At 43.4% G+C, this 27,680-nt stretch overlaps 1 protein-coding gene across 5 annotated transcripts in view; it reads right to left on the bottom strand.

The window, feature by feature from the left end:
* LOC146496525 (latent-transforming growth factor beta-binding protein 2-like) overlaps positions 1-27,680 on the bottom strand; it is a 90,783-nt gene that overhangs the window by 26,094 nt on the left and 37,009 nt on the right. For 3 of the 5 annotated variants that reach the window (XM_085142511.1, XM_085142509.1, XM_085142507.1), the window contains exons 6-19: positions 25,708-25,908; positions 24,066-24,349; positions 22,911-23,013; positions 13,820-13,894; positions 9,060-9,182; positions 8,800-8,964; positions 7,030-7,350; positions 5,875-5,894; positions 5,609-5,645; positions 5,063-5,137; positions 4,099-4,224; positions 3,517-3,645; positions 3,210-3,338; positions 2,777-2,890 (exon numbers count right to left, since the gene is read on the bottom strand). In XM_085142511.1, the coding sequence (XP_084998637.1) occupies positions 2,777-2,890; positions 3,210-3,338; positions 3,517-3,645; positions 4,099-4,224; positions 5,063-5,137; positions 5,609-5,645; positions 5,875-5,894; positions 7,030-7,350; positions 8,800-8,964; positions 9,060-9,182; positions 13,820-13,894; positions 22,911-23,013; positions 24,066-24,349; positions 25,708-25,908 (1,902 nt within the window). Of the gene's footprint in view, positions 1-2,776; positions 2,897-3,209; positions 3,339-3,516; positions 3,646-4,098; positions 4,225-5,062; positions 5,138-5,608; positions 5,646-5,874; positions 5,895-7,029; positions 7,351-8,799; positions 8,965-9,059; positions 9,183-13,819; positions 13,895-22,910; positions 23,014-24,065; positions 24,350-25,707; positions 25,909-27,680 lie in introns of all 5 variants that reach the window. The other 2 variants (XM_085142510.1, XM_085142508.1) reach the window with 1 other exon arrangement.

The raw sequence follows: 27,680 nt of genomic DNA, 5'->3' as shown, positions 1-27,680 counted from the left end.
GGTGCATTGTTGGTTCTTGGTGTCCGGGGCTGGGCGCTCAGGTCATGTGCCAGCTCACTCCCGGTGGCTACTTGGCGGGGCCTGGCACCTGCTGCTCGGTCAGGCCTCTTCCGGGGCGCGGGGGGCCCTCGGGCCTCCGGCCTCTGTGCCTGCGGCTCGGTTCACTCGGGCACAGCTGGCTGCCGGCGGAGCCGGCGGGCACGCCAGTGCAGCCCCCTCTAGCTTCTGCCCGGTGGCTACTGGGTGACCCCTCGTCTGGGGATCCTCAGCCCTTCCCATGAAGGTGGCACGGATGCCCCTCCGGTGGTCCTCCTTGGGCTCTTGCACTCTGGGGCCTCTGGATGTCTGGGGCCTGGATCTCCTCCATGCCTGCTTCATGCCCTGGGGGACGGGGCTATGGCTCTCTACATCCTCTAGCAGACCATTACATGGGGAAACCATTTGAATGCAAGCGCGCCGATCCACACAGGTGTGCACACGGGTGTTCACTGTTCGTAGACTTAAATCACACCTTTCTTGGCTGCTACTTCAAAGCACATTGTGCGCTGTCTGTCCTGCGTGCTGCACAACAACATTCAATATTTAGTATTTACTGCTGTTTACACTTAGCTAGATTAATGCAATGGTGTTGTGTATAGTATATTGCTTTGTTTTGTTTTTTTTGCTTGTTTTCTATTCTTTTTCTCTCAACAGGTGATCCCGGAAATATTTTTTCTTCCCCCCTTTCTCACTGTCCCTCTCCCCTTCTGTTTTTCTTTTCCTTCCTCTTTCTTTCTCCCTTTCCTATCCCTCACTCATGTCTGTCCCGTCTGTAACAACTGAAAATAAAATAAATAATAAAAACAAAGGTCGATCAAATGGACCAATACGGCAATGCCATGATGATCCATTTGGCAAAATAAATCCATTGGGTATCCTTGTTGGTCTTCAGACAACAATTCTGACGGCTAAAGAACCAAATGGGACAGGCAAAAAAAAAAAAAAAAAAAAAAAAGAGAAGAAAACTATCAAAGAGGAAGGAGGCGCTTTGCGAAAGGAGGAAGGGAGAAGAGAAGATCGTATTGAGAGGTGATAAATGTTCGGAGACTGAGCACACACGCTGGAAACTGCACGAGAGTCACAGAGCGGGTTTTGTTTGCTTAACCACGGGCACTGCCAGATGTCTGTCAGTGTGGCCCAGTGTTTTGTTTCTGCTATCACCCGGCATCTCTTAGGCCTGCCTGCGATAAGCCGACAAGGGAGTGGAACCGATTTCTCAATCACACCAACAATTAGGCTTATCCACGATTTGGTCAATTGGATTCAAACTGCTGCACTGTGCTGTCGGCAATTGACTGAAGCAAACGCTGGAAACTTGCTGCTGATGCTGTATGTTTTATGTGACTCCCAAAGTGGCAGACCTATGCCGCAGGACTGTTAGCGCTGCTTGTGCAAATGTCCAGAGCAAAAATATTTACCTCTGGCGTTATCCCTCATTTACGAAGTTCCTCTCAGTTACTATTTATACACCACGGGTTTACAGAGAATGTATAATAATAGCAGACTGGCAGAAACATGACAACAGCTGAAGCTGTGGGGTTTTTTTGTTGCACGAGAAATTGTGAGACTTTAAACCTGAGCGTCGCTCAACTGACTCACTGAGAAATCAATTTTTAAAGAACTCAGAAGTGTCACTGAAGTTCACTTCCATATTTTCCGTCATGCGAGCATTTCTGCGTTACTCCGTTCCGGGAGCTTAAGTTTCCAAACAAATTAGAGGGGTGCAAGGTCATACGGAGGGGATGTGGTAACTAACAGCAGTTGGGTTGTTATGTAACAGGGCCACTTTTAGGTTGGTAGCCGCTGGCGTGTAATCTTAAACAAAACACATACCGAGTGTAATCTGTCAGCCATTTGTGTGGTCACGTCTAGTAATCTGCAGCGAGACCTTTACAGCGGGCCATAGACAACATCACGGGTGAGTGAGAAAATTTGTTTGCGTGCCGGGACCTTTTAGCGGCGGGGGAACAGAGCCTTCGACCTTCTCATACGTCTCCTGAAACACTCACCTAGCCCAGCAGTGGTAATAAAGCCTCGCTCGCCTCTGCCGGGCCCAACAGTACAGTGGCGAGAGCTCTCCAACAATAATACACTGTTTGTTCAAGGCTGTAGCCAAGAGAAAATATTTGGACTCTCCCAAATTGAAGTATTACAAACAGGGCCAGTGATATCAAAAGATCAGCAATAGCACGGTGGATGTGTTTAAACAATATTTGGGATATTCTGGGGCTGCTCGGGTGGAGGAGTCGATTTATTATACGTGGAAACACTGAATAGACAAAGGCGGTAGAGTCGTGCTCTCAGTCCATGCTATATAGCCATCATCGCTGTGGTTTTTGGGCTGTCGTTGGGGCCCAGAAGTGCTCCTTGCTCAACATAAAACATCCAATATAAAGTCGTTTGAAGCAAAAATACTATTTATTTTATCATTTTAATGCACATCAGCAGTCCCTTTGAGCAAAAAGCCACAATCCTGCAAATTTAGTTCTGCTTGTGATATTTAGGGAGCTGTACTGCATCATCGGCTGTCAACACATCTTTAATGGCATGGCCTGTTGCCTTGTTTTTTTGTTGGGTTTTTTCGAGTGATGCCAACCAGGAACAGCAGCTTCAAGTAGGTAAAAGTTACCTAATACATAATAGGGAAGCCCTGTTTGTTTCCATGCAGCGGTTGGAAACACCCTTAGGATCCTGGGTACTGGTGCCACTGCTATAATGGGGTGTGAGGTTGCCTTACCCACACATCTTTCACCGACAGGCCTGAACCCTGGTCCGCAAACCTGGCACCGGAAGGAGCCGAGAGTGTTGACGCAGACACCGTTGGGACAAGAGCTGGGATCTCTGCACTCATCTATATCTGTTCCGGGACAAAGTGGAAAATATGAAAAATAAAAATCTGAATAAGTTGTTGCTAAAACAATGTTACTAAGACAATATGTGCATGCATGGAAGAAAGAGAGGGTGTAAGGGCGCAAATGTACACATACACAGTCCGTCTGTCACAGAATGAGCAAAGTTTTCTTCCTGGCTTTGACTAAAGGAAAATACAATATGTGTTTTGTTAGTGCCCAGCTCATTCAGCTAATTCATGGAAGCAAACAAATAGGCCTGGCCGGGACTGTCCTGTTATGTGAACTTGAGCCTGTGTGCGTAGCTGCTTGTGCACGCACGCAAGTTACCTTCGCACACGCCTCTCCGAGACTTGGCGTAGCCAGCGTTGCATTCACAGGTGTAAGATCCCTCTGTGTTGACGCATTTGCCATTCTGGCATTTGTTGGGCATGCTGCACTCATTAATGTCTGCCAGTTTGAATGAAAACCAAGGAGAAGGGAAAAAAGAAAGTTACTGTTGTGTTCCGCAGCATTAATTAGGGCAGAATACTTTTAAAATGAGCGGCGCTGACAGACGAGGACTCGCGGTGCTTAGTTTCCATTGGAAACTTTATATCTCCTACTGCTGATTGGGGCTGTGTCTCACCTTGACAGAACTTCCTGTTCTGAGTGATCACCTGGCTGTAGCCACTGTGGCAGTGGCAGGTGTAGGACCCATAGCTGTTTATACAACGTCCCTTTCCTTCACATGGATCCTCATCGCACTCATTCACATCTACAGAAAAAGAAAGGAAAGCATGCGGCTGTTGCACTTCACCAGCACAGTACACTTTTAAAGCACCGACTTTAGAGCTTCCTCTATGAAACAGAAACAACACGGGCCGAAACCCAGCTGTGTGGAGCAGAGGCTGTGTCCAAAAGCCTTTGCGGAAAAAAAAAAGGACCACAGCATCAGCTCTCTGGATGGGACGTGAGCTGTTGTTCAGCATCACAGGACAGGGTAGCATAAACAAACAGAGTCCTTTCATTTTGGCTCACTTAATTTCTCAAAGGTTTAGAATCATTGGTGATGAAGACTGGCTTTTACTGTGATGATGACGGACAGAGCTGCCGTGGCATCTGGTGTCAGCATGTCTGTGTGTGTTTGTGTGCTCCTCCTTCTCTTTGAGTGTCCCACTGTTACCCCTGTTTTGCTTCATTTTTCGCTCTTGCTCCATTTGTTAGTTACCAATGCAGTTGGTCTGCAGTGCACTGAGCTTGAACCCTGGCTCGCAGAGGCAAATGTAGCCCGTCTGCACAGAAACGCATCTCCCGCGGCCACATATAGAGGGGGCCGTGGCACACTTGTCAATACCTATGGATAGGAACAAAGATGTGCAGAGTTGTCACTTGAGAAACAAACAAGATTGGTCTATAAAAACAAAAAAATATATAAATGTGCATTCCACGAACACATGTTGTTCTCCATGGGAACTCATCGTGCTGTTTTATAGGTGGAGTCGTGGATGGGAGCGCTGGTTTTACAGCGCTGTAGCGTTCCAACAGGTGGTATGGCGCGCGTACAAAGTGTTCGGCAAGAAACAGGTCATGCACAGTAGAGCCTGACATTAGTTTTGTACTTGTGTTTTTCTGTCCAAAAGAGCCATGTTAAACTGGGCCTCTGGGTCTGGCTGACGAAAAAAAAAACAAACAAAAATCCCATTTCTCTATAAGATTACTATAAATTCTTCTCACTTCCTAAATCTCTCTGTCACTCTCTCGCTGAGTCTGTCACGCAAACGCGCTTTCACCATGTCCCATGCTCTTCCTAAGTTTTTCATAAATCTGGCCTCTGTCCACTCAGAGTAGCTTCCTCTTCCAAAAGGCACACTCTTTCTTGGTTTCTCGCCCTCTCACCCTCTGTGCAGAATAACAGCTTCAAGCCAAATTGGCTCTGGGAAAAGGGGTCAAATTAAGCTCTCTCCAGCTTTACTTTGGGTAAGCCTACAAAAATGCCTTATGAGTCGTGCTGCTGTCTGCCAGAAGTTTACAGAGTGTATAAAAAATGAAGAGCTGAGCCCTGTGGTGCTCTTTCACATAGCAACTTCCTGTCCACCTGTTCATTGCCATGTTGTTTGTTTTGTTTTAGATGTATGAAGTGGGGCTGAATATATCTGATTTCCTACAATGTGACTTTTTAATCTATTGTTTACCTGTAGCTGAATCAGTATGGGATGGTTCCTTTGAATCCGGCCTCGGGTTGATGCTCGGGAAGTCCGGAAAAATATCTATTAAGACAGTTAAGGTGAGTCATGGGGCACTAGATAAGCACAAATGACAAAGTCAACTAAATCTCTGAAACTTTGACAGGTTCTAGTCTCTACAACCAAAACAAGACGCCGCTTGATTTGCCAGCCACTCTAATGCCTTAGCTGCCTATTCAAGACTATAAAAGCGATCCACTCATTTTTCCGGGCTGAAACCAATTACAATGACCAAAATAAATCAGGTAGACTCATTGAACATAGCCTTCAGACTTGAATGTGAGTGTTTTCACTGGCGTGAGGGCAAAGTAAAGACTGTGAATGCCACTACTGCGTGGGAGCAGTTTATAGAAATTACACAACATGTCTGTGCTTGACAGAAAGCTTAGAGATTGTAAATCAAACCCAAAGAGGCATTAAACAACAGCTGGAGGCACTTGTTCAACTACCAGTCTCGTATGATCTGTATGAATAAAGAAGGAAAAGAGAAAATACCTGGATACTGCGGCGGTAACTCTGTCACAACAGCTGGCTGGAAAACGAGCAAATATTACTCATTAAAAAACATTTGGGCTACATTTTTCACCACCATATTTATATTCACAGCATTCCGGTATTTGTTGGTAAATTCTGTGCTAATTAGATGTGCACATCTACCAAAATGTGGTCTGAAGAAGTTATATAATCATAACAAACCCTCCAGCTGAAATAGCTAGAACACATGCCGAGAAGAAGCATGCACCAAAGGAGGGAGAACTTACCGGGCTCAGACTTTTCACATCTACCACAAAAAAAGAGGAAAAGTTTATCAGTGGAGAACACTGAAATTCTGTCTTCATTAACATGTGCCATCACAAAACACATTTTTGTTCAATTATGTATACACGCATGTTGCCTTTAGACACTCGCAGCTTTGGTGATCCTTTTTTTTCCCTAACAAAAATTGGCCAGATTTTTTTTTTCAAATATTTGTGAGAGATAGTGCACACTGTTGGCCAAGAAAAATGAAAGAATAACATGGAATTAGATATCTCCGATAATGAAGACAAAAATCCCAAAATGTTTAAAGAACTGTCTCCACATACAAATCAAAATGTTGCAGCACTGCCAATACAGTATCTCACAAACCTTAAATCAGGAAGATGCATTTGCTTAAAATCCTGAGGATTAAGATTCATGATCCGCGTGGATTACTTGTGTGCATTTCTTTGATGCTCGCTGGGGTTTCGCTTAGACGGCTGTGAATATGTTCCACCTATCAAGCTTTTATTCACGGAGATCAAAGCAGCTTGTTGATGTTTACATTTTCACAATAATGTTAATGCACTGCATCCTGTATATAAAAAAATGCCATTGTGCAATCATTGCAGCTGCTCTGAACTGTTTATGTCACGGGCTGTGGCAAAAATCAAGCTCGTCGCTCTTCTGACAGACTAAACTCATCAGCTGATCTACGTGCCAGCCCATGTCAGTTGATGGATCCAGTTGGTGTGTGTTGTTTAAGCACTACTTAAGCTCCTCTAGCCAACTTATAGTTGCTTTGCATCTTCGAGACATTTTGCAGAACAGCTCCACCCCAGCTTCCCCTTTTTCTTCTGGGTCTGACTTAATAAATGTCATCTGCTCTCAGTGATGCCTGCTCTGATCTGAATGGCCCTGCTGCTGCTTTGCCTGGCATGAAAGGCTGACTTGTGCTTTCCAGGTCCCAGATCGGAGCCATACGGTCAAATGTAAATCATTGCCAGAGAATTGACAATCTTCTTTTGACCACTGTATGGTGGTCCTGACTGAAACATCCTTGGGTTTAAATGAATACCATGTTTAGGTAACATCCAAGGCCTACGCATTCGCCAAGAACACTGTTTCATACTTTGTCATACAGTGCAAATATTTACCAACATAAAACTTATTCTTACCATCTGTGTGTGGCAGTCTAGGTGTTCCTCTGGCTGGATGTGAGGGATGCTGTGGAGTCAAAGGGTACTGGGGTGCTTGTGGGGTCTCAGAGTATTCGGGGTATTGGGGTAGCTGCGGTGTTTCGGGGTAGCTGGGGTACTGGGGCCCACTGGGAAACGAAGGCTGAGAAAATGGAAACTGCGGATAAGTAGGGCTCTCATCCTCGAGTGACACTCCCATGCTCTGCAGCTCGACATCATCCAGCTGTCGAAGAGAAATCTGGACGTCAGATCGCGAGTAAGTGTATCCGTGGCCAGCGGGGCAGATCTCCTTGAAGTGGTCTGCAGCACAGGAGACACAGGAGCGACCAGTAAGTGATCGAAAACATCACCTCTGCATTCTGAGCTTGAGCTCGAAAAACTGACATTTAACTTTTGACAGCATAATCGTGGCTCTTATTTCTATCTGATATTCAAAGTAACACCATAAGCCATCCATGTAATACAGTTACGACAGGCACACTGTACTTTATGCTCTGCTGTGAACGGGGAGATTGGGTTTCGGTGACTGCTGCAGAACTTAGCAAGCTGCCAGGCCAGTGACAGCTGTCAGAGGAGACTAACAGCGACGGGATTTGAAAACATGTGGGCATATCGGCACTCTCAAACAAACAGACACAACTGTACCACTGTGGGAAGTAGAAGATCATGTAATGCTGAATGACCTTTGAACTCTTTGGTGTAAAGGCATGTGAGTGAGAGGCTAATGGAGGATTGGCTGGCTAGATAAAAGGCGGGAGACTGCACCTCTTTGTATCTGAGTCCAAAAAGCCTCAGCAATGGTGAATCCATTACAAGTGAGAGGCTCTTTGTCCCCTACCTGACCTGAAACCCGGCTACTCTATGCCAAAAGAGTCTGGAATAGAGATATGAGTAATGACAGATATGCGGTCACTGTAAACGCTTGTGTAAATACAGGAAACGTGGATATGATAGGCTACTGAATGATGAATTTAAAGTGGAGGGAAATGGGGCTATATATGATCAGAAGCCACATCTGAAGAATTGGCGTAAATATGGAATTAAACTCATTGGGCTCCTGTTACCGAGTCACAAGTAATGGCTCTGGCTGCTCTGTTCAGGGGTCTAACAGCTTTTCAGGCCATCCAAAAAGCTAACGTCCGAAATAATCAAAGGCTGTGCGCCCATGCACTGCGTCGGTCCTAACTGAGCAGCACCGTGGAGGTCTGTGTCTATGATATCTGATCTATGACAATCCTCATGAATCACTGGCCAGTACAGACACTCAATAAAACCAGCTTGTTTCTCTCAGAGACTTTGAAGATTAAATCAGTATGAAAAAACGACAACTACTTCCCATGTTTCACTTGGCGAGGTCACGCATTTCTGCTGTGAAGCTTTGCCGGTTTATTAGTGGGGTTTCTCTCTGAGGGTTGGAGCGATAACACAAGACTGACTCCCACTCTTATGTAGCCTCCAAAATATGAAAACTGTTATGTTTTTGGTCCTTTTCCACTCCAAACACAGTTAGCTATTTTGAACTGCATTACACGCCTGGCAAAGAACAGAATGGTGACTGAGCGGTAAAAATTTTTTCCCCCCTATTCTTTCATTACCATTGCTACCCCTTGCATAAGATTGCATGCAACACTTTATTTCTGCAAAAGCGTTTAACTCAAGAAGGGGAGTACAGTAAATGCAGAAATAGAAAACAAGATCATTTTTTTGGGTCAGCAGAAGAGGAGCACAGGGTAGCTTTTGGGGCTGTACCTGATCCTGGTAAAGGACAACGATCACACCCAGCTCCCCAGGCCTTGCCCACTCTGCTGCAGCAGCAGATCTGCTTGGTGAGGTGATTAGTGAGTGGCAGAGAGCATGTCCCCGCTGAAACAGACCTGTAGCACGACGCCCTCTGGTCAGACACTGCTTTGTCCGCTGGTAGAGAAGAGAAATTGGAACACAAGAAAGGCATAAGAAAGCCTAGTCTTAAAGTGTGTGTTACGAATCCAAAAAAACCAAGCAATACTTACAGACACAGTGGCTTCTGGCAGGATCTAACATATAGCCTGGTTTACATGTGCACCTGTAGCTTCCTTTGGTGTTGAGACATTCAGCATTTTTACATATTCCAGGCAACAGGCACTCGTTGATGTCTGTGAAATAAGCAGAGTACATCAGTCATTTCGAATATATCCTGGCTTATGGAAATTTCATGAAGTCATGTTTATTCCCAGGAAAAAAAATAGATTTTCAGTCTCTCCCTCCACCAAAGCTGCACATATCAATATCAACTTTGGTGCATTTTCTTTCCAATACACTGGGCAGCAATGATTCACACATTGAAAGGTGTCAAATTGCAACAGATCATGTAAGCAAAGCCGCTCGCTGTGGGGAGGCGATGAAATATGGAAACATTAAGGTTACACAACTGCATGAAATCGTGATGACAGGAGGGAGACGTACACATTTGACGGATGTAAAACAATACACGCTCAAAATCCTGTCATATTTGGAAAGTAAAATATTGCAGCTGTGGGAACACATGCAATCATAGAGGATATCACTGAGAGTTTCAGACTGTCATCATCCTCAGCATCTTTCCTTCACAGCGTCCAATACGGTTTCCTCAGCTTACGTCAATAAGTGAAAGTCATTAAAGAGATTTTTAAAAATGTATTTATTTTTTCCTCTGTCTGGCTTAAACCACATGCAGAAATGGTAGAGTGGCCAGAGGAGTTTGCCTCTCGCTCCAAGAGCTCCTGAGTCCCTAAGGTAAACGGAGACAAGCTAACAAGTGTGCCAGCCAGAAGCATAGGGGGACATGCTTAAGGCGCTTAGTCATGTGATCACACTGGGACCAGGCAAGGATTGTTGTTCTACCGTGTTAAACAAAGAGTACATCATTAGGTCTTTTCCTATTGCGTTGACGACTAGAACCCGACAACCTGCCACCACAGATTTTCCCCCAATTTTAATGAATCTGCTCTTGTTTTGTTGTTTTCCTTCCTGCTGGAAAAAGTGAGCTTACAAAAGGTCGAGGCTGATAAAATCAATGGGCTGAAGGAAATCCAGGGAAAGCCTTAATGTTTTTCTTGTTGTTTGTTGCCCCTTTTTCGTTTCCATTTTGGGTTTTCGTTGCGCTTTTCCACCTTACAGTGATGTACTGTGAAGAAACGACTGATGTCATGCCGGTTTCCCCCAAGTCTACACTTTTTGCAGTGACTTAACTTTAGTTCAGGTAGCGTCTGGACACCTGAAATCAGGTCACCATTTATCACATGGTCTTTAATCCATGATTCAGTCGAGTCCAAGATTAGTGGTATTGTTACAGTCTGCTGGTGGGTTGATTTAAATTGAAACCGGCTTCCGTGACAACCTTCCATGACCAGCGCTAATCTCAACATCTATTCTGAATTTATGCTTGGTTGCTCTTCTTGACAAACATCACTTGTGGTAAGAGCTCACGGCTTTTACCGTGACTGTTTTTATAGTCTACCAGCACATGACAAAGTTCCCTGATTTTAGCGTCAAACAGTCTGCTGCTTACTTGACCTTTCCCCTCTTTGTTCAAAACCCATGTGAACACCTACAGAATTATCTACAGAAACTATGTAAAGCAAACTGGCAACATTGCTCCCTATACTGTGTATTTTGGGTTGTGAGTAAAGAGAGCACCTTTGGACCACTTTGGAAGTCTGTGAAGTGAATACACATGGTCAGAATTTAGCCAAAGCGCCATTACTGGGAAAACCAGGCTTTTTCAACATATTTCTCTATCAGTATTGCAGCCTGAATACCAGGGTAGCAAGTCGACACGATGAGTGTCAAATGTCAGTGTTGTGAAATCATAAGCAGCTTTTATTAACTTGATCAAAAATGTCCAAAGAGTTGCATAAGACTTCATTAATCTCCTCTTTGAAGTGGTGTATGAGTAATGTGACCTGCTCCCAGCACTAGTTTACCACCCACAACAGGGCCTGCACATGCATCTCTGCGGGCTTTTTCATCTAACAACCACAGCTACAAATGGCCAATTCAGTGACCCAAATTTTTGAGTAGGAAGCCTCTGAAGATAAGGAATCATCTCTGAAGTCTGAGACCTGAGAGCATAACGCTGATAGGAAATCTTATCGTGCTGTGGCGACGATGTCACTGACCGCAAAGGTCAGCGGATGTAGGCAGACTGGCAGTAAATCAGGACTATTACCAAATACGAGACAAGCCCTGTTCTGTTCCAATAAAACACATTACAAGCAGCTCGAGACTGGAGCCACAGGAAGGAGGGCTTGACCCCATCCTAATAATAATGACAAAATCTCAGAAAAAGCTGATTTTTTTTCCTTCTTGGCAGTTGGCAAAAGCCCTTAAATTAGAAATTATTTTTGGGGGAACGGAGCAGCAGCCGAACGCAGATTTAAAGCACTTTAGTAAATATTGTGGGTAACTGTCAGCTTTGCTTTTTTGGAACTCAGGAAAGGAGCAACTGGAAGAGGGAAACATCTTGAAGCAATCACAGAAGAAAAGCATGAATAATAGAAAGATAAATTTCTACATTCATTGGCTGCTCGACACATTATTGGAAAACAGGAGCATCCTGCTCAATAATTACCTGAAAACATGAATATTGTGATTGTTCTCTGCAGAAAACATGTTGAACTTGCTGAACTAAAGGATGAGGTCTTCTGTACGGAGAGTCAAAACTGGACTTTTAGGTTGTTCTACTCCATATGCCTCAGCAAGCATTGCCCTTTGGATCATGACATGATAATGTGAGCCATCAGAAAAGCTGCAGTTTGTAACTGTTAGCCTCAGTTGTCAATGTTAGGGAAGGGATAGCTCAGTAGGCAGATGATCGGAAGGTCGGGGGTTCAAATCCACTGAACGGCTACCCTGAGGTACCCCTGAGCAAGGTACCGTCTGTACACACTGCTGCCCACTGCTTCACTGAGTGAATGGGTTAAATGCAGAGAGGAATTTCCCCACGGGGATCAATAAAGTACACATTATTGAGCCATTTCCAAGGCTATTTACTGACACCAACAAATGCAAATGGTTGGAATTCTTTAGTGGGAGAGTTGACACTGTGGGTGTTTACTGATTCCTAAACCAAACACAAGCTGACAAACAGCCACTGCTGGGATGTTGAAATGGACGATAACACAGTGTATATGTTCAGGGACAACCATGTTTGTTTTTACATACAGATGGACAGGAAAAGCAGGCAAAGCAGCAATCTGATGCTCACAAATATTCAGAGAGCCATCCATGCCACGATCACAGCCTACCACATTAACTCAGAACCCCAAGACCAATTAAAACAGGAGCCCCAGGTGCTTATTGACTGCTGAACTCTGACCCCAGACAAACCCTAACTGTGGTCTTGACCTGTTTCCCAGACATGGGAAGTGGGGGGCAAAAAAGTCAGTCTCCCAAGCAAGGACTTTAATTAAGTGTGTTCTCCAGGTACATCATTGGTTACCACAGTATAATCGGAACATTTGAAGATTTTGAAAGTACTTCTTTGCAAACTCAAGTTTCCCCACTGGGGGGCTAACCAGGTTGCTGCTGGAGGTCTTCTATGCCATTCGGTGTTGACAACAGCAGTCCTTCTTCTGCTCTAAAAATGTGCTGTGAGCTAGATTGCCACTATAAGCAGCCCCTCTAGGAGGTGGAGAAATGATTCATATGTAGCTATCACGAGTAACATTCAAGATAGTGGATTTGGTGATATCAATGACTAGAACAGGCATGTATTTAGGCATTTAAGCATGTAGACATGGTCAAAACAACCTGCTTAAGAAACTTGATTTAAGTGACTTTGAATGTGGTTGTTGATGCCAGACAGGCTTGTCTGGTCTACAGTATTGCACAAACTGCTGATCTACTGGAATTTTCCCACAAAACCATCTCTAGGGTTAAAAGAGAATTATCAGAAAAAGCGAAAGCATCAAGGGAGCAGCAGTTCTCCAGGAGAAAATGTCTTGTTAGATAATGGCCACACTGCTATGAGCTGATAAGAAGGCAACAGTGACTCAAAGATACACTTGGTACAACCAAGGTATGCAGAAGACCATCTCTGATCACACAAAATGTTAAACCTTGAAGCAGATGGGCTTAGTCTAATGCCTCTTGATTTCAGCTGAGACGTTCAGATGGTAGGGTCAGAAGTTGGAGTGAACACCATGAAAACATGGATCCATCCTGCCTTGTATCAACAGTTCAGGCTGGTGTTTGTGGTGTTATGGTGGATGGATGTTTTCTTGGCACATTTTGGGCCCCTTAGTACCAGTCAAGCATCATTTAAATGCCACAACCTACCTACGTATTGTCCATGACCACAGTGCACCCATGTTTTGATGGCTGCTTTCAGCAAAGCCATCAGAACACATCATGTCAAAAAGCTCATACAATTTTAAACTAATTTCTTGAACATAGCAATGAGTTCACTTTATTCGAATAGCTTCCACATTCACCTGACCTCGATCCAACGTGGCGGAACCGTAAATTAATATAATGGAGGAGCAGCAAGTGTGATGCTGTCATGTCAACATGAACTAAAATCTCTGAGAAATCCTTCCAGCACCTTGCTGAATCTATGCCACAAAGGATTAAAGAAGTTCTGAAGGTGAAAGAGGGTCCAACCTGGTACTAGCAAGATATACCCGATGAAGTGGACACAGTCATTTAATTATTTTTAATATATCTTTGTTACTGCTAAAATAAACATGCAGTCACTTAAAGCTCATAAAATGTTTAAACCTTTTCCAGCATATTTCATGCAAAGGCTTACCTTGACAGTGTGTGACATTCATACGTTTAAAACCTTTGGAACATTCCACCTGTCCATTAGCGATCACTGCATATGCTGTAAACAGAAACAAAAACAACAGTTCAGAGAAGCTCAGTGATGTTAAATGATGTGCTATGCTTCTTTGGTACAGAGGACTGCTTTCATCAGAGAGGGAGAAGAGAAGGAGCTCAAGTTTAGGAGAAATTAAGGGAATTTAAGGTCTCAGTAATAGGAAAAACAAGGAACCCACAACCGAGCCTTGAGGGACTCCAGCAAGAGTCAAATGGGCTCCCCATCAGCTACATAAGTTGATGTAGTTGACACATAAGGCAGCTTTGTCATCCAACAAAATGTAATAATGCTCTATGCCATTCATAATTGTGTAAATCCCTAGGCACATCATCATAAATTTGTTGACTAAGCCTTTATGACAGCCCTGACCGTTTTCATCAACCACGCTGCAAATCTAGTTAAACGAGAGACTAAAACTTTAACTGTGCGCACAAGGAATGACGATTAATGTGCTGCTCACAGGAAAATGATTGGCCAAAATGTCTTAACGCTTGTTTTTTGCCAAAGCAGTACAAATCACATGGCATGTGTGTGTTTCAGGTGTGCGCTTGAGAGGTGCTGCAGTAAATAACACATTTGTCGGTTACTGCCCCAGTGCGGGCAAACTGTCAGTGTTAGAAGCCTGAAAACATGGTGTCATTACTCATTCGGCACCCAGTCAAGCCCCGGCACGCTCCATTAAATGTACAGGGGGTCAATGTGGCTATCATGTGGCAAAGAGTAAGTCTGTTAGTGTCTAAATGTGTGTATCTATATCTGTGTTTTTTAACAGAGATTAGGGGGGACTCTATGAAAGTCTTTCTTAACATAGACAGTGATTATTGGTACCAGATCTTTCCATGACTCAGATGACTCAGATTCTCTATGAATGTTGAAAAGATAATATCTAACTTCTGATTTTGAAAGAAAAAAAACATGTATTTTTGGCTGTAGAGGACTGTAAAGAATAATGATATGCTTGTTAGCAAGACAGAAGAGTCTTTAGCTATTATAGACTGCACAGTGCAACATACATCAGACAGCTCAGAGAAATGATTATAACAGTGTGCTATATACACTATATGAGGTGCAATCAAAAGTTCTCTCTCTGCCCATAAAAAGCAAAAACTATTTAAATATGGTCACTGTCTGATTCAAAGTCATCTCCTTGTGTACCTCTGGAGCACTTCTATTACTTCTAAGCCTGAAAGTGGGGCATCAGGTGCAGAGCATGACCACCAGTATGCTCATTACTCTCTCAGACTGGTAAGGCTGAATTTGTGTAATAGCCTTAAGCATCTGAGGGAGGATATTAAGTGCAAGTGATCATGCACCAGCATACAGCACATGAAAAGTCAGGAGTTTTAACCATGCCAACACAACTGCCACTCAGCGCCCACACAACCAAACAGATTTGGCTAAAGACTCGCCCTCTTCAAGTCATCATCCACTGAGAGGAAAAAAAACCATGAAGGTTTTCTGCTCAAGAAAGGAATGACAGCAATGACAATCTTTTGATTCACACTATGGGCGTAAAAAATAACATTATACCACAGCAATGCATTGCTTTGAATCTGCTGCCACAGTGACGAAGGGTCTAGAAAAGACGTGACGCACGCAAGAACGTAAAACACCACTGCTTTGCCAGCAGAGGTATTTGGGAAAGGGAGAGAAGTCAATTTGGTTCAGCCCAAGAAAACCAATGTGTTGTTGACTGAAAGAGTGCTCTAGTAAGATGTAAATGATGCCTGACAGGGTAAGAAGAACCAGAAAAGAACCTATCTCTATAATCCATCAGTTCTTTCTGTCTGTCCATGCCACCAGTGTTAAATACATGCTTCCGGTATTGATTCAGCTGCTCCCTTATTTACTATATAGTGTACAAGAGTCAAAATGCCAAGACAGCAATCCATCAAACCAAAACCCAGCAATCAGTCATGAGTTTGTGTCATTTTCCCAGGAGTGACTGGAATGTGTGGCACTTCTGGGAATGAAGTCCTGGAAGCTGAGTTGTGCTTTGGTCCCGCTGTGACCCAGTCGACCAGGCAGGGTCAATGTACCTGAGGGTTGACAGAGCAGAAGTGGGTCAGCATGAAGCGGGCAACTCGAAAAGGGGGGAACTGTGTCAAAGCAACGCCCCTATTCCTGCCTGCCCACCTCCTCATCTTCCTCCAGACCCTCCTAATCCCCCTCCGAAGTTTCTGAGTAATGAGATGTTGTGGTAGGAGCGACGGGCACGTCCTCCCGCAGTGAGGGGATCAAGGAAAGTCTGGCCTGAGTGACAGCAGGGCGCACATGCCAAGGGAAGCACAGTGGGGGAGGTCCGGGAGTCTCAATAAAGCTTATTAGCAGGGAGAAGAAGACCCCCTGCAGAGATGAACAGCTTTAAGATGAATTTGAGAGAGAGGTAATATGTTGTGCTTGTGCATCTTTAAAGCCTAATTATTTGTGTAACAGTGGTGAAAAATTGAAATATTTGCACATATACAGGCACATATACAGGCATGCTAACAGTAAAGTACTGCTAGCATAGGCTCTGTTTTGGTGCCATTATGGTCTTGGAGGTTTTTCGTGTATCTGAGTTTTGGATTCTCGATTGATGTCATTTTTATTCTAGTAACGGTGAGTTTATCATTATAATTCTACTTCCAGTTCACCTTTCTTATGTTTATCTAGTTGTGGTGCGTCTTTGGGTAACTATTTTCGTGGTGCAGGGGTGTCAAACATAAGGCCCAAGGGCTAGAACTGGCTCAGTGGATGGCTTTGAAAAATTGTGAAGGAGGGCATTTGGACTTTTAAATGTATTTTAACAAGTTCTACAGATTTTCCTGCTGATAAAGACCTCACCCATGGCTATTCACACTACACCAAAATAATTACATTAAATTAAATGTTGATTAAAGAATTAAATTTCCTGGTTTTTTACTACTAACTAAAGAAATTTCTGTTCTTACAATGGGACCACACCCCGAAAAAGGACGTTTTCTGTAAGTTAACAGACATTTCTGCTTTATAATTACAGGACAGTATAGGCACTGAGCTACCAGAACTTTTTTCTGTAAATTTTACACATTTATTTCTTAGAGGTGAAGCCCAAACAGTTGTGCTGACAAATGTCTTTGATTTGCTACAGCTGAATTTTTTGAAAAAACTGAGACATGCTGTTGAAATTGTACTTATGTTTCTAATAATAAGATATCTCTGGGATTAAATTCATGGTTAAACTCTTTTTCACTGACAGTGATGCCAAAAATTTTACCCAATTGTAAACTGAGCTGTATGTGGCCCATGATGTAAAACGAGTTCAACATCCCCGTTCTAGCGTTTTGATTTTATTTTTCAATTGACCTTTAGTTCCTTTTATTTTCCTGTCTATGTTTCCTCTATCTCACCTTCAGGCTCACGCCTTTCTTATCACGCTACTTTTAAGACTTGTATCTAGTTGGCTTTCATGTTTTACTTTGAAGGGTTCTCTTTCCTGTCTTGTGTGAGTTTTACTTCCTTCTTTGTGACTGACTTCACCTGTCATTGATTGTTCTCACCTGTCTGCCTGCTCCCAGCTGTGTCTCATCATGTAATCACTGCTCTGTGTATTTAGAGTCCTCCTTCCTCTGTGTCTTTGTTAGATTATCTGTTATTTGCACTCATATGCCTACCAGGTTTCCAAGTTTTTGCCTTGACTTTTTTAAAATTCCTGTTTGTTTCCTTAGATGTCAGTTTAGTTTGCTGAGTAAAGGTCGGTTTTCTCCTCTTTTGGGTTTCTAGGTTCTTCTGCCAGTTTTTTGAAGTGTCATTTGTTAATTAATAAAGCTTTAGGTTCTGTATCCTGTACTTAAATCAATTCCTCACTACAAGCTAACAGGCGGATAGTACTTAGAGTTTCCTTAAGCATATCCTGGACCTAAAAATGCTTGAACTTTAAGATAAGTTCAGTAAAAGTTTTATTGGTCCACAGGGTTGAGCTGTTTGTGGCTAGTTAAAAAAAAAGCATAAAAGCGCTCTGCCTGCCAAAGTTCACAATGACTTTCCTAATTACAGGTTGAAACTGTATCTGCGAATCAGAACCTTGTCTTCTAACCATCAACCTCAAGAAAAGATAATCAGCCCCAAAACTAAAAATGGGTGACAACTTGGCCGTGTAATTTTCATTAATATCCAAAAAGTAAAGCATGATTGTGTCCTGATTTAATGGCGTGCCAGTTCCCATGCTTGTTTCTACAATCATTTGTGTAGAAAATATAGAGCTCCACAGCCAGTGGCTTGCAAGAGTGAGCTCAAGCTGCGCATCATTAGTGTCGCCCTTGGTTACAAAGACTGTAAACTCAGACTTGTCTGTATCCACAGAGGGAACAGACAAAACCTTTCAATTGTTGTCTATCCATTTAGCCCTGTTCAACAAAAGACTTCGTCACGCCTCACTAATTTATTGTCCATCTCCATTCAGTTGTGTTGTGCATTCCACTGGAGGCTGTTCAATAATATTTGCTCAAATTCCCTGACCTGAAAGTGTAATTCAGATTCCTTGAAACTTCTTGATAGCTGGTGTTATCCTAACTTAAATCTGAATAAATCCCTTAAGTAAAATTTGTTTAGTGAAAAGCACTGCTGGGATTTCAGATGAAAGGACAGCTTATGCAAAATAAGAAAGCTGGCTAAGAAAAAAAGAGACAGGAAGCTGAGAAGGGAGAAAGCTTAGAGTCAGATGGGTTTCTCAGCCATACAGAAATCTTTAATTGCAGATTTTTGGTGCGATCACAATGTAGACCACCCGGCCTGCAGGCAGTTCTTCTAAGACGATTGAGTGGTCTGGTCCATCAATCACAGGGCTCAGAGCCCTTCACCAGCTTCTCCAGGGACTTGCCTCAGTGTTGGGCTTCTTCTCTTAACCAACTGGAAAACCTGAGAACTTGTGGGAGACAAGAGGGAGGAGGGATGGATGCCATCCACAGGATGCAAACGGTAGACAGTCTTCCTTTCTCTTCCATCGGGGTATATTCTAAGAAAAGACCCAAGAGCAAAGCCAAGACCTCATGATCTTTTCCATAAAATTACTTTCTGACATTCCGCCACAGGACGAACTAAAAGAAGGAGCAAACGGAGCTCTTTAATCATCACAGAGTTTCAGGTCTTTTGAATCGCAACGATGGCAGAGCCATCTCTTCTTGGCCCCCGAGCCAATACTTGATTGGAGCAAACAGCTTAAAGACAAGTCATTTTCTCTCAAAACAGAATGTTTCCTTGGCAAAAGCCATACTTGCCAATCTGGCACAGACCATATCACACGGCCTGTAAATACGTCCCTGCAAGTGAAGCTAAAGCTAATCAGCAAAGATACGTGCGGTTAGCATGAGCGTCACACTGCGAATGCATACCAATGTAAAAGCTGCAACATACTGCATTTGCTCAATCAACAGCAGTCTCATCTGTATAGTATTGCTTTCACACAACGATCCCATGGGACATATGATGCAATGACAAAAACAGCTTTGATGAGGAGTTTATTTCATTTTTCTGCCACATTAAATCTTTTACTGAAAACATACTTTTCATTGTCTTTATTCACGAAAGTATGCATGTCATGTCAGTGTTTGTAGTTTGACAATTTTGCTTAATGTCCTTTTCCAAGATGCTGATGGCAGTGTAACCCACATGAAACACATTTAAAACAGAACCACATTCCTCCATAATATCTGTGGACTATTTACCACCTGGGCTTCTTCCAAAATAAGGCATGCCACGGTACATTCCCAATAAAAAAAGCATGCTTAACGTAGCTTGTATCGAATTAAATTTCAAATCCATGCGCCTCCAACTGGGATTTATTTCTCGTAGTGGTTAGGTCGGCAGTGATTAGCTACACTGCTGCCCAGCTAATAGATTCCATAATTTGAGTTGTTAAGGGATAACGCTAAGTCAACATCAATGAATCAAATGCTGTCAAAGAGATGCGACATCATTATCTGATCACCACGAGAAGCTGCTGTGAAGTTGTTCCAGTGCATCTGTTCTGTTGCTGCTTGTTTCTAAGGCAAAGTAATCGCATCTCTGGTTTTTGTTGGTCATTAACAAGTGTTCGTGTTTGATCAGTGCTAATAAAAAGCAAGAAGCACAGGCTTTGGCTGGTCAGTTTAAATGTCTCAGGAATAGATGGAAGATTTAGGAAGGGATGAAATCATGTGGGAAGATCTGGAAGTTGTGGAGCTCTCCGAGTGCCCCCCGACCCCCACCGCCCCTCCTTCGCCTCATCTGACTTTACTGATCTAAACCTCATGAAGAATAGCTTCTTCATTACAGAGAGAAAACAGAGGAGTGGGGAGCAAAAACAGGCAGATGACTTACACAGACAGAGGTCGAATTGAGGGTGGGGCAAAACAGTGTGAGGGCAGTGACAACACAGTGACCTCGGTGACCCAGGAAGGTAGGGTTAGAGAGAGGAAGCCAAGGCTCCCGTGGGTGTGGTGGTTACTTAAAGTCCCTGGGGACCTCTGATCCGACTCCTCGGGAAGCCTCCCAAGGCTTCAGCCTGGCTCATGGAGAGAGTCACTGAGAGGAAAGCTGCCCATCAGTGACAGATGGGGAGACAAATGGCTTGTGAAATTCCATGAGCAGTGAAACACAGTGAGGAAAAGGCTGCCAGCTATAGAGTGTGTTGCCAACACGACAGTATAGGTCAGACTTGGGCCATAGCAATTTGCCTTCAGATAACTGGGAACCTCCGATTAATTTTCTGATTGAAATGTATCCTTAACCCAGAGATTTGCACAAACAGCCCTATCACTTGCTTTTCAAGGATAAAATTCCTCTCAGCTTATAACGGATCCAGTTTCTCTTAATGGGACTCATGTAACCAAATCACCTCCTGTCCAACTCACCTATTCTCTTTCTCACTTGACTTAACAAGTCACTGGTTAGTTCTCAAACTTGAGGACCTCTGCATTGCTGAAAGAAATTGCAGTGATGGAATGAAATGGTTTAAAATCCAAGAAAAGCACAGGGTTTGCTTTGTTACTCCACTTCATCATCCGAACTAAAGAAATGGAGCTGACTTCAGCCTGGTCGATCTGGAATTCATTACAGGCCAGGAATCCTCAGCATGTGACTTTTAAAGGCACTAACTGCTAAGACCTCATCTCCCACTGAGATGGGACACACTGGCATTTATGCCTCTGCAATGTCAGACCTTCTTAATATAATGCACAAACAGTAAAACAAGCCCACAAAATATCCCTAAGCAATACAGTGTTCTTGGTGCATAATAATATATAATATCCAGCTGTGTAACACAACTAACTGTACATTTACGGACTTGAGACACAGCCAGACTGTAACAGTAGCGATGCATTCTGGATCTATATGACTGTATCGAGTGAGTGTGATGCAGATATACTGACAGTGATGTGCAGGCAGGCAGCAAAGACTTAGCAGTCCTGTCTGCAACAGCACCCCATTAAACTGCGGTCATTCTGGCATCCTCTACCAATATCATAAAAAGTGAAGTAGCAAGCCTTGCTCTTAGTCAACAGCATGCTTAGCAATAAACTGACCAATGGTAGTAATGCACGCCTAGAAACAAACTGGGCTTTCATGACATCATTATCACGTACTCAACAGGACACACGGGAGAGTCCTATTAAGCTGCACAACCTGTCTCCTCACTGCGAGCCGACGGCTGACTCAGTCGCTATAAAATAAAGAGAGACACATCATCAAACGCATGAGAAAGCACACACCTAGACGAGTAAGCAGGGAATGTAGCTTAGAGATAAAGCCCAAGTCTTTACCCTCAGAACAATAGCACTCTTGGAGGAATTCAAAGTATTTCTCGTATTAAAACTCACCCAAAGACTTCTGGGAGAGAGTATTTATAAGTATACTTCATTTTTTTACTTAACTTTTCCCTCTTTCTTTCTTTCTTTCTTTCTTTCTTTCTTTCTTTCTTTCTTTCTTTCTTTCTTTCTGTCTTTGCCATTGTGTGACCCTGGCCTACGATACGCTGCCCCCCAAAAGGAGCCACAAAAATGAGCAAATTGGGTATTCACTCTGTTTTCTCCCCCAACTTCAAAGGAGGGAGCAGGGGAAAACATCTGGGAGCCAAAAGAGATCATGCCGTGGACTTAGAAAGAATTGGAATCTGGCATGCCTGGGGAGACAGTGCGTGGGAGGGAAGAGAATAGATCGACATCTATTATCAAGGCAGGAGACAGAGAGAGAGAGAGATGATGTCTGCTTCTGATCAACGTCTGGTCAGATATTAAAGAGGGTACAGTCAATCTAACAGTAAAACTAGCAAATCTGCAGGGTATGACCATAATATGATTGAGACGTGGGAAATAACTGAATCTCCCATGTGGCACTGTACGCTGTGGGAGTGCCAAAACCAGTGCGTGGACCACATTGTGCTCTCCGAGTAGTAAAAAGAGCTGTCAGAGCCCCCATCTATAGTGGACAGTGTCACCACCAAGCCTTCCCTGCCAACATACAACCACCCTGCTGCTGTTTCACTTACCTACCGCAGCTCTGGTTGAGAACCAGTTGCTCATTTCCTCATTCATTCAAGGCCACATTGGCTTGCTTTGCCCGCAGGGTGGGTGGCACGCCTGCCAGGCTCTCATCTTCATGCTAAATGTGTTTTCATTTGCTTCCCGGTTTTGGTTTTATGGAAGTGAAAACAGCTTCATTTTAACAACTGGGAGCATGGGCGAGTCACGCAGCCGCTTTCAAAGGTTTTTAGAAATCTAACAAAGGCCGCTATGTTCTAGTCATCACCGCTCATTAGCATTGTTTAGGCCTGTAAAACATGCTCTGATAAAACTCCACCAACCATAAACAATGGCTGCTAAGGCATTAATTTTTAGACACCTTAATATGAAGCAATCAGAGTGGGAAAACTCTACCTTCTGAGTCGATGTGTGGCACAGAGCGAGATTACCAAAGGACAAACATCAACAGCAAAACAGAATTAAACGGAATTAAACCAGATTAGTTTAATTCTGTATGAAAAAAGTGACATAACTCTGGTGGATTAGTCAGAACAGCTTACCTGGTTTGGTCGGACACTTTTGGCACTTGTTTAGGCCCCAAGAGGCGCCAATACTTCCACAGCAATCATCCTGTTTGGTTAGCCCTGGAAGAGGCTTGCCGCACTACAACAAGACACATCTGTGTTAAATCTATGAAACAAGTTTGGAGAATGAGTGTTACATGTTTGGGTAGGCACGCTTGTTTGTGTGCAAGAGCGTGTGCGCGCTGGCAAGGGTGCAAATGTTTTTGTGTCAGGGTGTGCGTGTGTACCTTTCTGCGAGGACAGAGAGAACCAGACACATCGGAGACTGTTTAGTTAGAGGTGGACATAAACACACCGAGTCCTAAGAACAGCTAAGAAACTCCTGGTGTGCTGCATTAAGGGCTCTTGGTTAAATGTCCTATCAAACCCTACTTGTCGGATTTTGTCTGATAGAAATTAAACTTAAGAGATGATATTTTTTCTCCAGATTGAATCTATTATGGTTAAATAATATGGAAATTTGAATCTGCTCTTTTGCTGAAGTTTAGTTCTTCTTTGACATAGTGCCTAAGTGGTTTAATTTAAATTTCCTTACTTAACCAGAGAGGAAATAATGGAAACAGCACTTGAGCACAAACAAACTCAAGAACTAATTCTGGCAAAAACAACTCGTTGTGCTGTTGCAACTGAAATACTAATAAGACCCAACAATAGCCAAGCTAACAGATGCTGTATGAGGTCTAAGATTAGCCGAGCTCACGCACTGCCACTTAAAGTCCTTTCCTTTTCCCAAGTGCTTTAGGATACATTAAAGCAAAGCACAGTAAATCTACAAAATGTGCCACACTCTGAGCACACAGGCGATGAAAATCTCACCGTTTGGGCCACATGGGGAGGTTTCAAGCCTCACCTTCACCTCCTCCGAATGCATCCTAACTCATAACATGCTTTTGTTGAGGAAGTGGTGGAACATGAGATGGCCAGTGTGGCCAAGCCTCATAAATCCTGGACTTTACACATAAATCATTTTCACAAACTTCCTGTTTGAAGCAACAGCTAGCAGAGAAGGTTAAGGGATGTGACTATATAATGGCAGCTGTGGCTAAAACACTGCGTTCCAGTCGTTTCAACACCTAGACCACAATACTTTATGTGTATTGATTTAAGTTGAGATAGCAGTGTACACGGTACCTGTCCATCGACCGTCTCCTGAAAGCATCTTCCAACATTTCCGTTCTGACGGATGTGGGTCGTGGCGTGGCCGTGACCATTCCCGTTAGCGTGTGGGTGCCTGCTGCTGTGCTCGCTGGCGTGTTCGTGTCCGTTTCCAGGCTGGGAGCGCTGCTGGACAGAGTGAGCCCCCTCTGTGGTGGCTGGTCTTTGCCCAGGTTGGACTCGAGCTACTTGGTGGATCTGGACATCAGCTTCTGGAGGATGCTGAATGTGGACGTTGACCAAGGATGGGTGGAGAGATGCTGGAGAAGAAGAGATCCAAAGCTTACACAGCATAGTAGATAGTTTACAGTGTCAAAATTTGAACCGTTTAAGGGGAAGCATCCTCTGCCAAGGGATAAAATCTGTATATACATACTGCAGTGCATGAGATCTCAGCTAAAGTCTTACACAAACACTTGCTTCATCATCAAGTCATGAGATTTGGTGCATATTGGTAGTTCCCGGCAGTGAAGAGGCCCTTAAGATGCTACAAAACAACAACAACACAAAGCGTTTCGGATTCTCTGGTTTAAATCAAATCGATTTAAAGACTGAAAACAGTTTTGCTGAAGAGTTGAGAAGATGTTGCAATGTGAGGCTCTGTTGTCCTTCTGACACAGGGTAAGAATCCATCTTCAGGGAGTGCCAGGTTTTTTCCCAGAATCCCGACCCACTCTCATGAATCATAACCTCACACACAGACAGCAGAATCCAAGGAGAAAATGCAAAACTTAGTCCAGGACAAGAATGGCTCCATTTCATATATAAAGCATACAGGCAGGACAAACAATGTCTTTCCTGTAACATGATAACACACTGACTGGATTTGTCATTAAATGCAATTATTAAGTAATTAATTTTTCAGAAGAGGATGAAATGTGTAATTTAAATGAATTTAGACTGACCTTCTGCTTCTACTCAACTGTTCCATAAAATGAGAAACTAAGAAAGGAGGACACGATAGCTTACACCAGGAGATGAGAGTGAATTTATCTCTTTTATTCACAACAATTCGTATTGCTGCCGTGCTCTGTTTCTAATATCTTCTGTCTGGTAGACGCGGCATTGTGTGAACAATAAGATGACTTGTACTGAGTCATCTATGAGCTGTTCTGCTTAAAATAGAAAGTGACCTCTGCTGTTGGCAAGGAAAGCAATAACACTACACTATAAACAATGTTAAAAATGAAGCTATGCTTTTTTTCCTCCTTTGTTTTTTTATTAAGGCAACTTCTGTTGCAAAATTCAAGTCAGGTGATTATTTTATGTTGAATGAAACTGATTAATCGCAGGCATTCATGAGATCCTTTGCTTCTGGGAGAAAGGAACAGCCAGGAAACCCACAATTGTTGTTTATTAACTGTGTTTTGCTTCTTTTTTCGACACTTCTTTGTTGGAGTGTAAGCTTTACTACAAGAAATGAACATGTTAGCTAACTGACAGTCACTCTGAGGTCTCTTAAATATGCACAGTTTCCAAAATGAAAAGTGATGGCCAATGTAAACTGTTATCTTGCCAGTGATGGGAGTTATCACAGTGTCAAGCTAACAGCACTCGTAATGTGAAGACGTGCTAATAAAGTTAGAGTGAGTGGGGAGGCGTGCCGGAGCGTGATTACCTGGCTGATTGGACAGTGGGAGAGTGTACATGGAATGGGATGGAGATTTTGGTTTCTGGTGGTTCCTGTGGCTTTGAGGGGTGGGTCGGGCAGGAGGAGGGACTGGCAGGTGACAAAACCGTCCTGTTGAGTTTGACGGACACCAGCACAGGTCCCTGCCAATGCACCGACCTCCATTAAGACAGGGGATCTGACAGAAGACTGCAAAGATGAAGGACAAAAAAAAACGGAGAAAAAAAGGGGTTATGAATGAGAGGAATCTTTAGAATACACAACATACCACATTTAATTGCACAGCATCATCTAACCTTACACACAAGGATCTGGTAATAAGAAACAGAAGGCGTAGTCCTAATAGGAAGGGCATGTGCTAGGGCTTCCTGTGGACAGCCTTTGTTTGCAAACGGTTAGCAACAGTCATGCTGTTCTCTGCTTTGGCACTACCAGACACCTCATTCCACATGACGTTTATAAAATCTCAACTTTGTCCTCGCGACAGAGCCATGCCCCTCACGCTGTGCCTCCTTCAATGGCATGTTTTGCCTCTCATCAGTAATTACATACTCCTGTGCAGCATGATGAGTGATGATGCGTGATTCATGCTGTAATAATTTGCAGAAAATAATAACAACATACCATATGGGACACGTGTTTGGATGACAAAAGGCGAAAAAGTTCCCCTAAATATCAAATATTGTCCAGAAATTGAAAGGAGTGCAACTGGCTCATAGCCATCCAAGTAAATCCAAGTCCAAAATGTGTTCTGTCTACAATTTGATTTATATTTTGTAATTTGCCGTGGAAAGAAAAACAGAACAGACCAGCAGTGGCCAGATGGTGTTTGACAGTAGTGCTTTAACAGCCCTTTCATTGCCTTATCTTTTGGCATAAGGGATGGGTGCCAGCCCAGCGCCCTACATACCTGGGCCTGTTCCCATCTACAGTTTCACTCTGACCTGACCTCTCCTAACTGAAAACATCAAAGACAATCAAATGAGGAAAAAAAATCTATCCAACTATGACGAATATAGAACTATTCTGGAGCATGAAGGATGAGAAAGTGAAGCAATGCACTTCTACAAAAACAAGAGACTGTTTTGCAAGATACAGATTCAAATGGCCTGCATGCTATGAGATTAAAGAGAATGCCAGACATGAAAACAAACAGGGAACTTCATCCTCTGTGTCTCACTGAGGCTAACCGGGTGCAAACAGGGAACAGGGAGATGCTGGACGGTTCTGATGGCATGTAGGGTTCACATAACATTAACAAGAGTGGGACCACAGGACGAAAAGAGGGAGGAATAGAACAAGAATAGAATCGTGTATCAGATGGGACATTAAAAGGATTAGCAGAAGAATGCTAACAGAATAGATTAAAAACAGAACAAAAAGAAACAGAAATAAAATGAAGGAGAAACAATGCAGGGACAGAGACGGGCAGAAAAACTAAATATGTCCAGACACACAGAAAGACCTCCTGTGATTCGACATGCGGGCTAAATTATCAACTCAAGGAGGGCTATTAAAACCTCTCAGTGTTGGATGCATGTCTGCACTGGTCTGTGTCAGGCCAGTCCCACCCTGGTATGGGGCAGGAACTATTCTTAGACAACATCCTACTGTCGACTTTCCGCAGCAGGTTCCACGTCTGCCTATCTTTCTGTCCATTTAACAACCTCTAACAAGCGAGACGCACATGCGCACACACTTCTCAGCCAATAAATGGACTTCTACCAATCTAATATCAGCTTTAAGTAAGTGTTGTACACAGGGTGCGCATCGAGAGGCACCGCCGCAATTACCCAGCCGTTTTTATTGCGCTGTTTTTACTGCGCCGTTTAAGCAACGTAACAACAGCATGAGATAACTGTTTGCTGTCCATTTGACATTCCTGGACGAACACGCAGGCCCGAGCAATAACAGGATGCGAGCCTAAATGGAAAGCAATCTCTTTTTAACGTGCTCTTTAA

This window comes from Neolamprologus multifasciatus, chromosome 19 (genome assembly GCF_963576455.1).
Source record: "Neolamprologus multifasciatus chromosome 19, fNeoMul1.2, whole genome shotgun sequence".
Taxonomy (NCBI): Eukaryota; Metazoa; Chordata; class Actinopteri; order Cichliformes; family Cichlidae; genus Neolamprologus; species Neolamprologus multifasciatus.
This window is presented reverse-complemented; position numbering and strand designations above follow the sequence as displayed.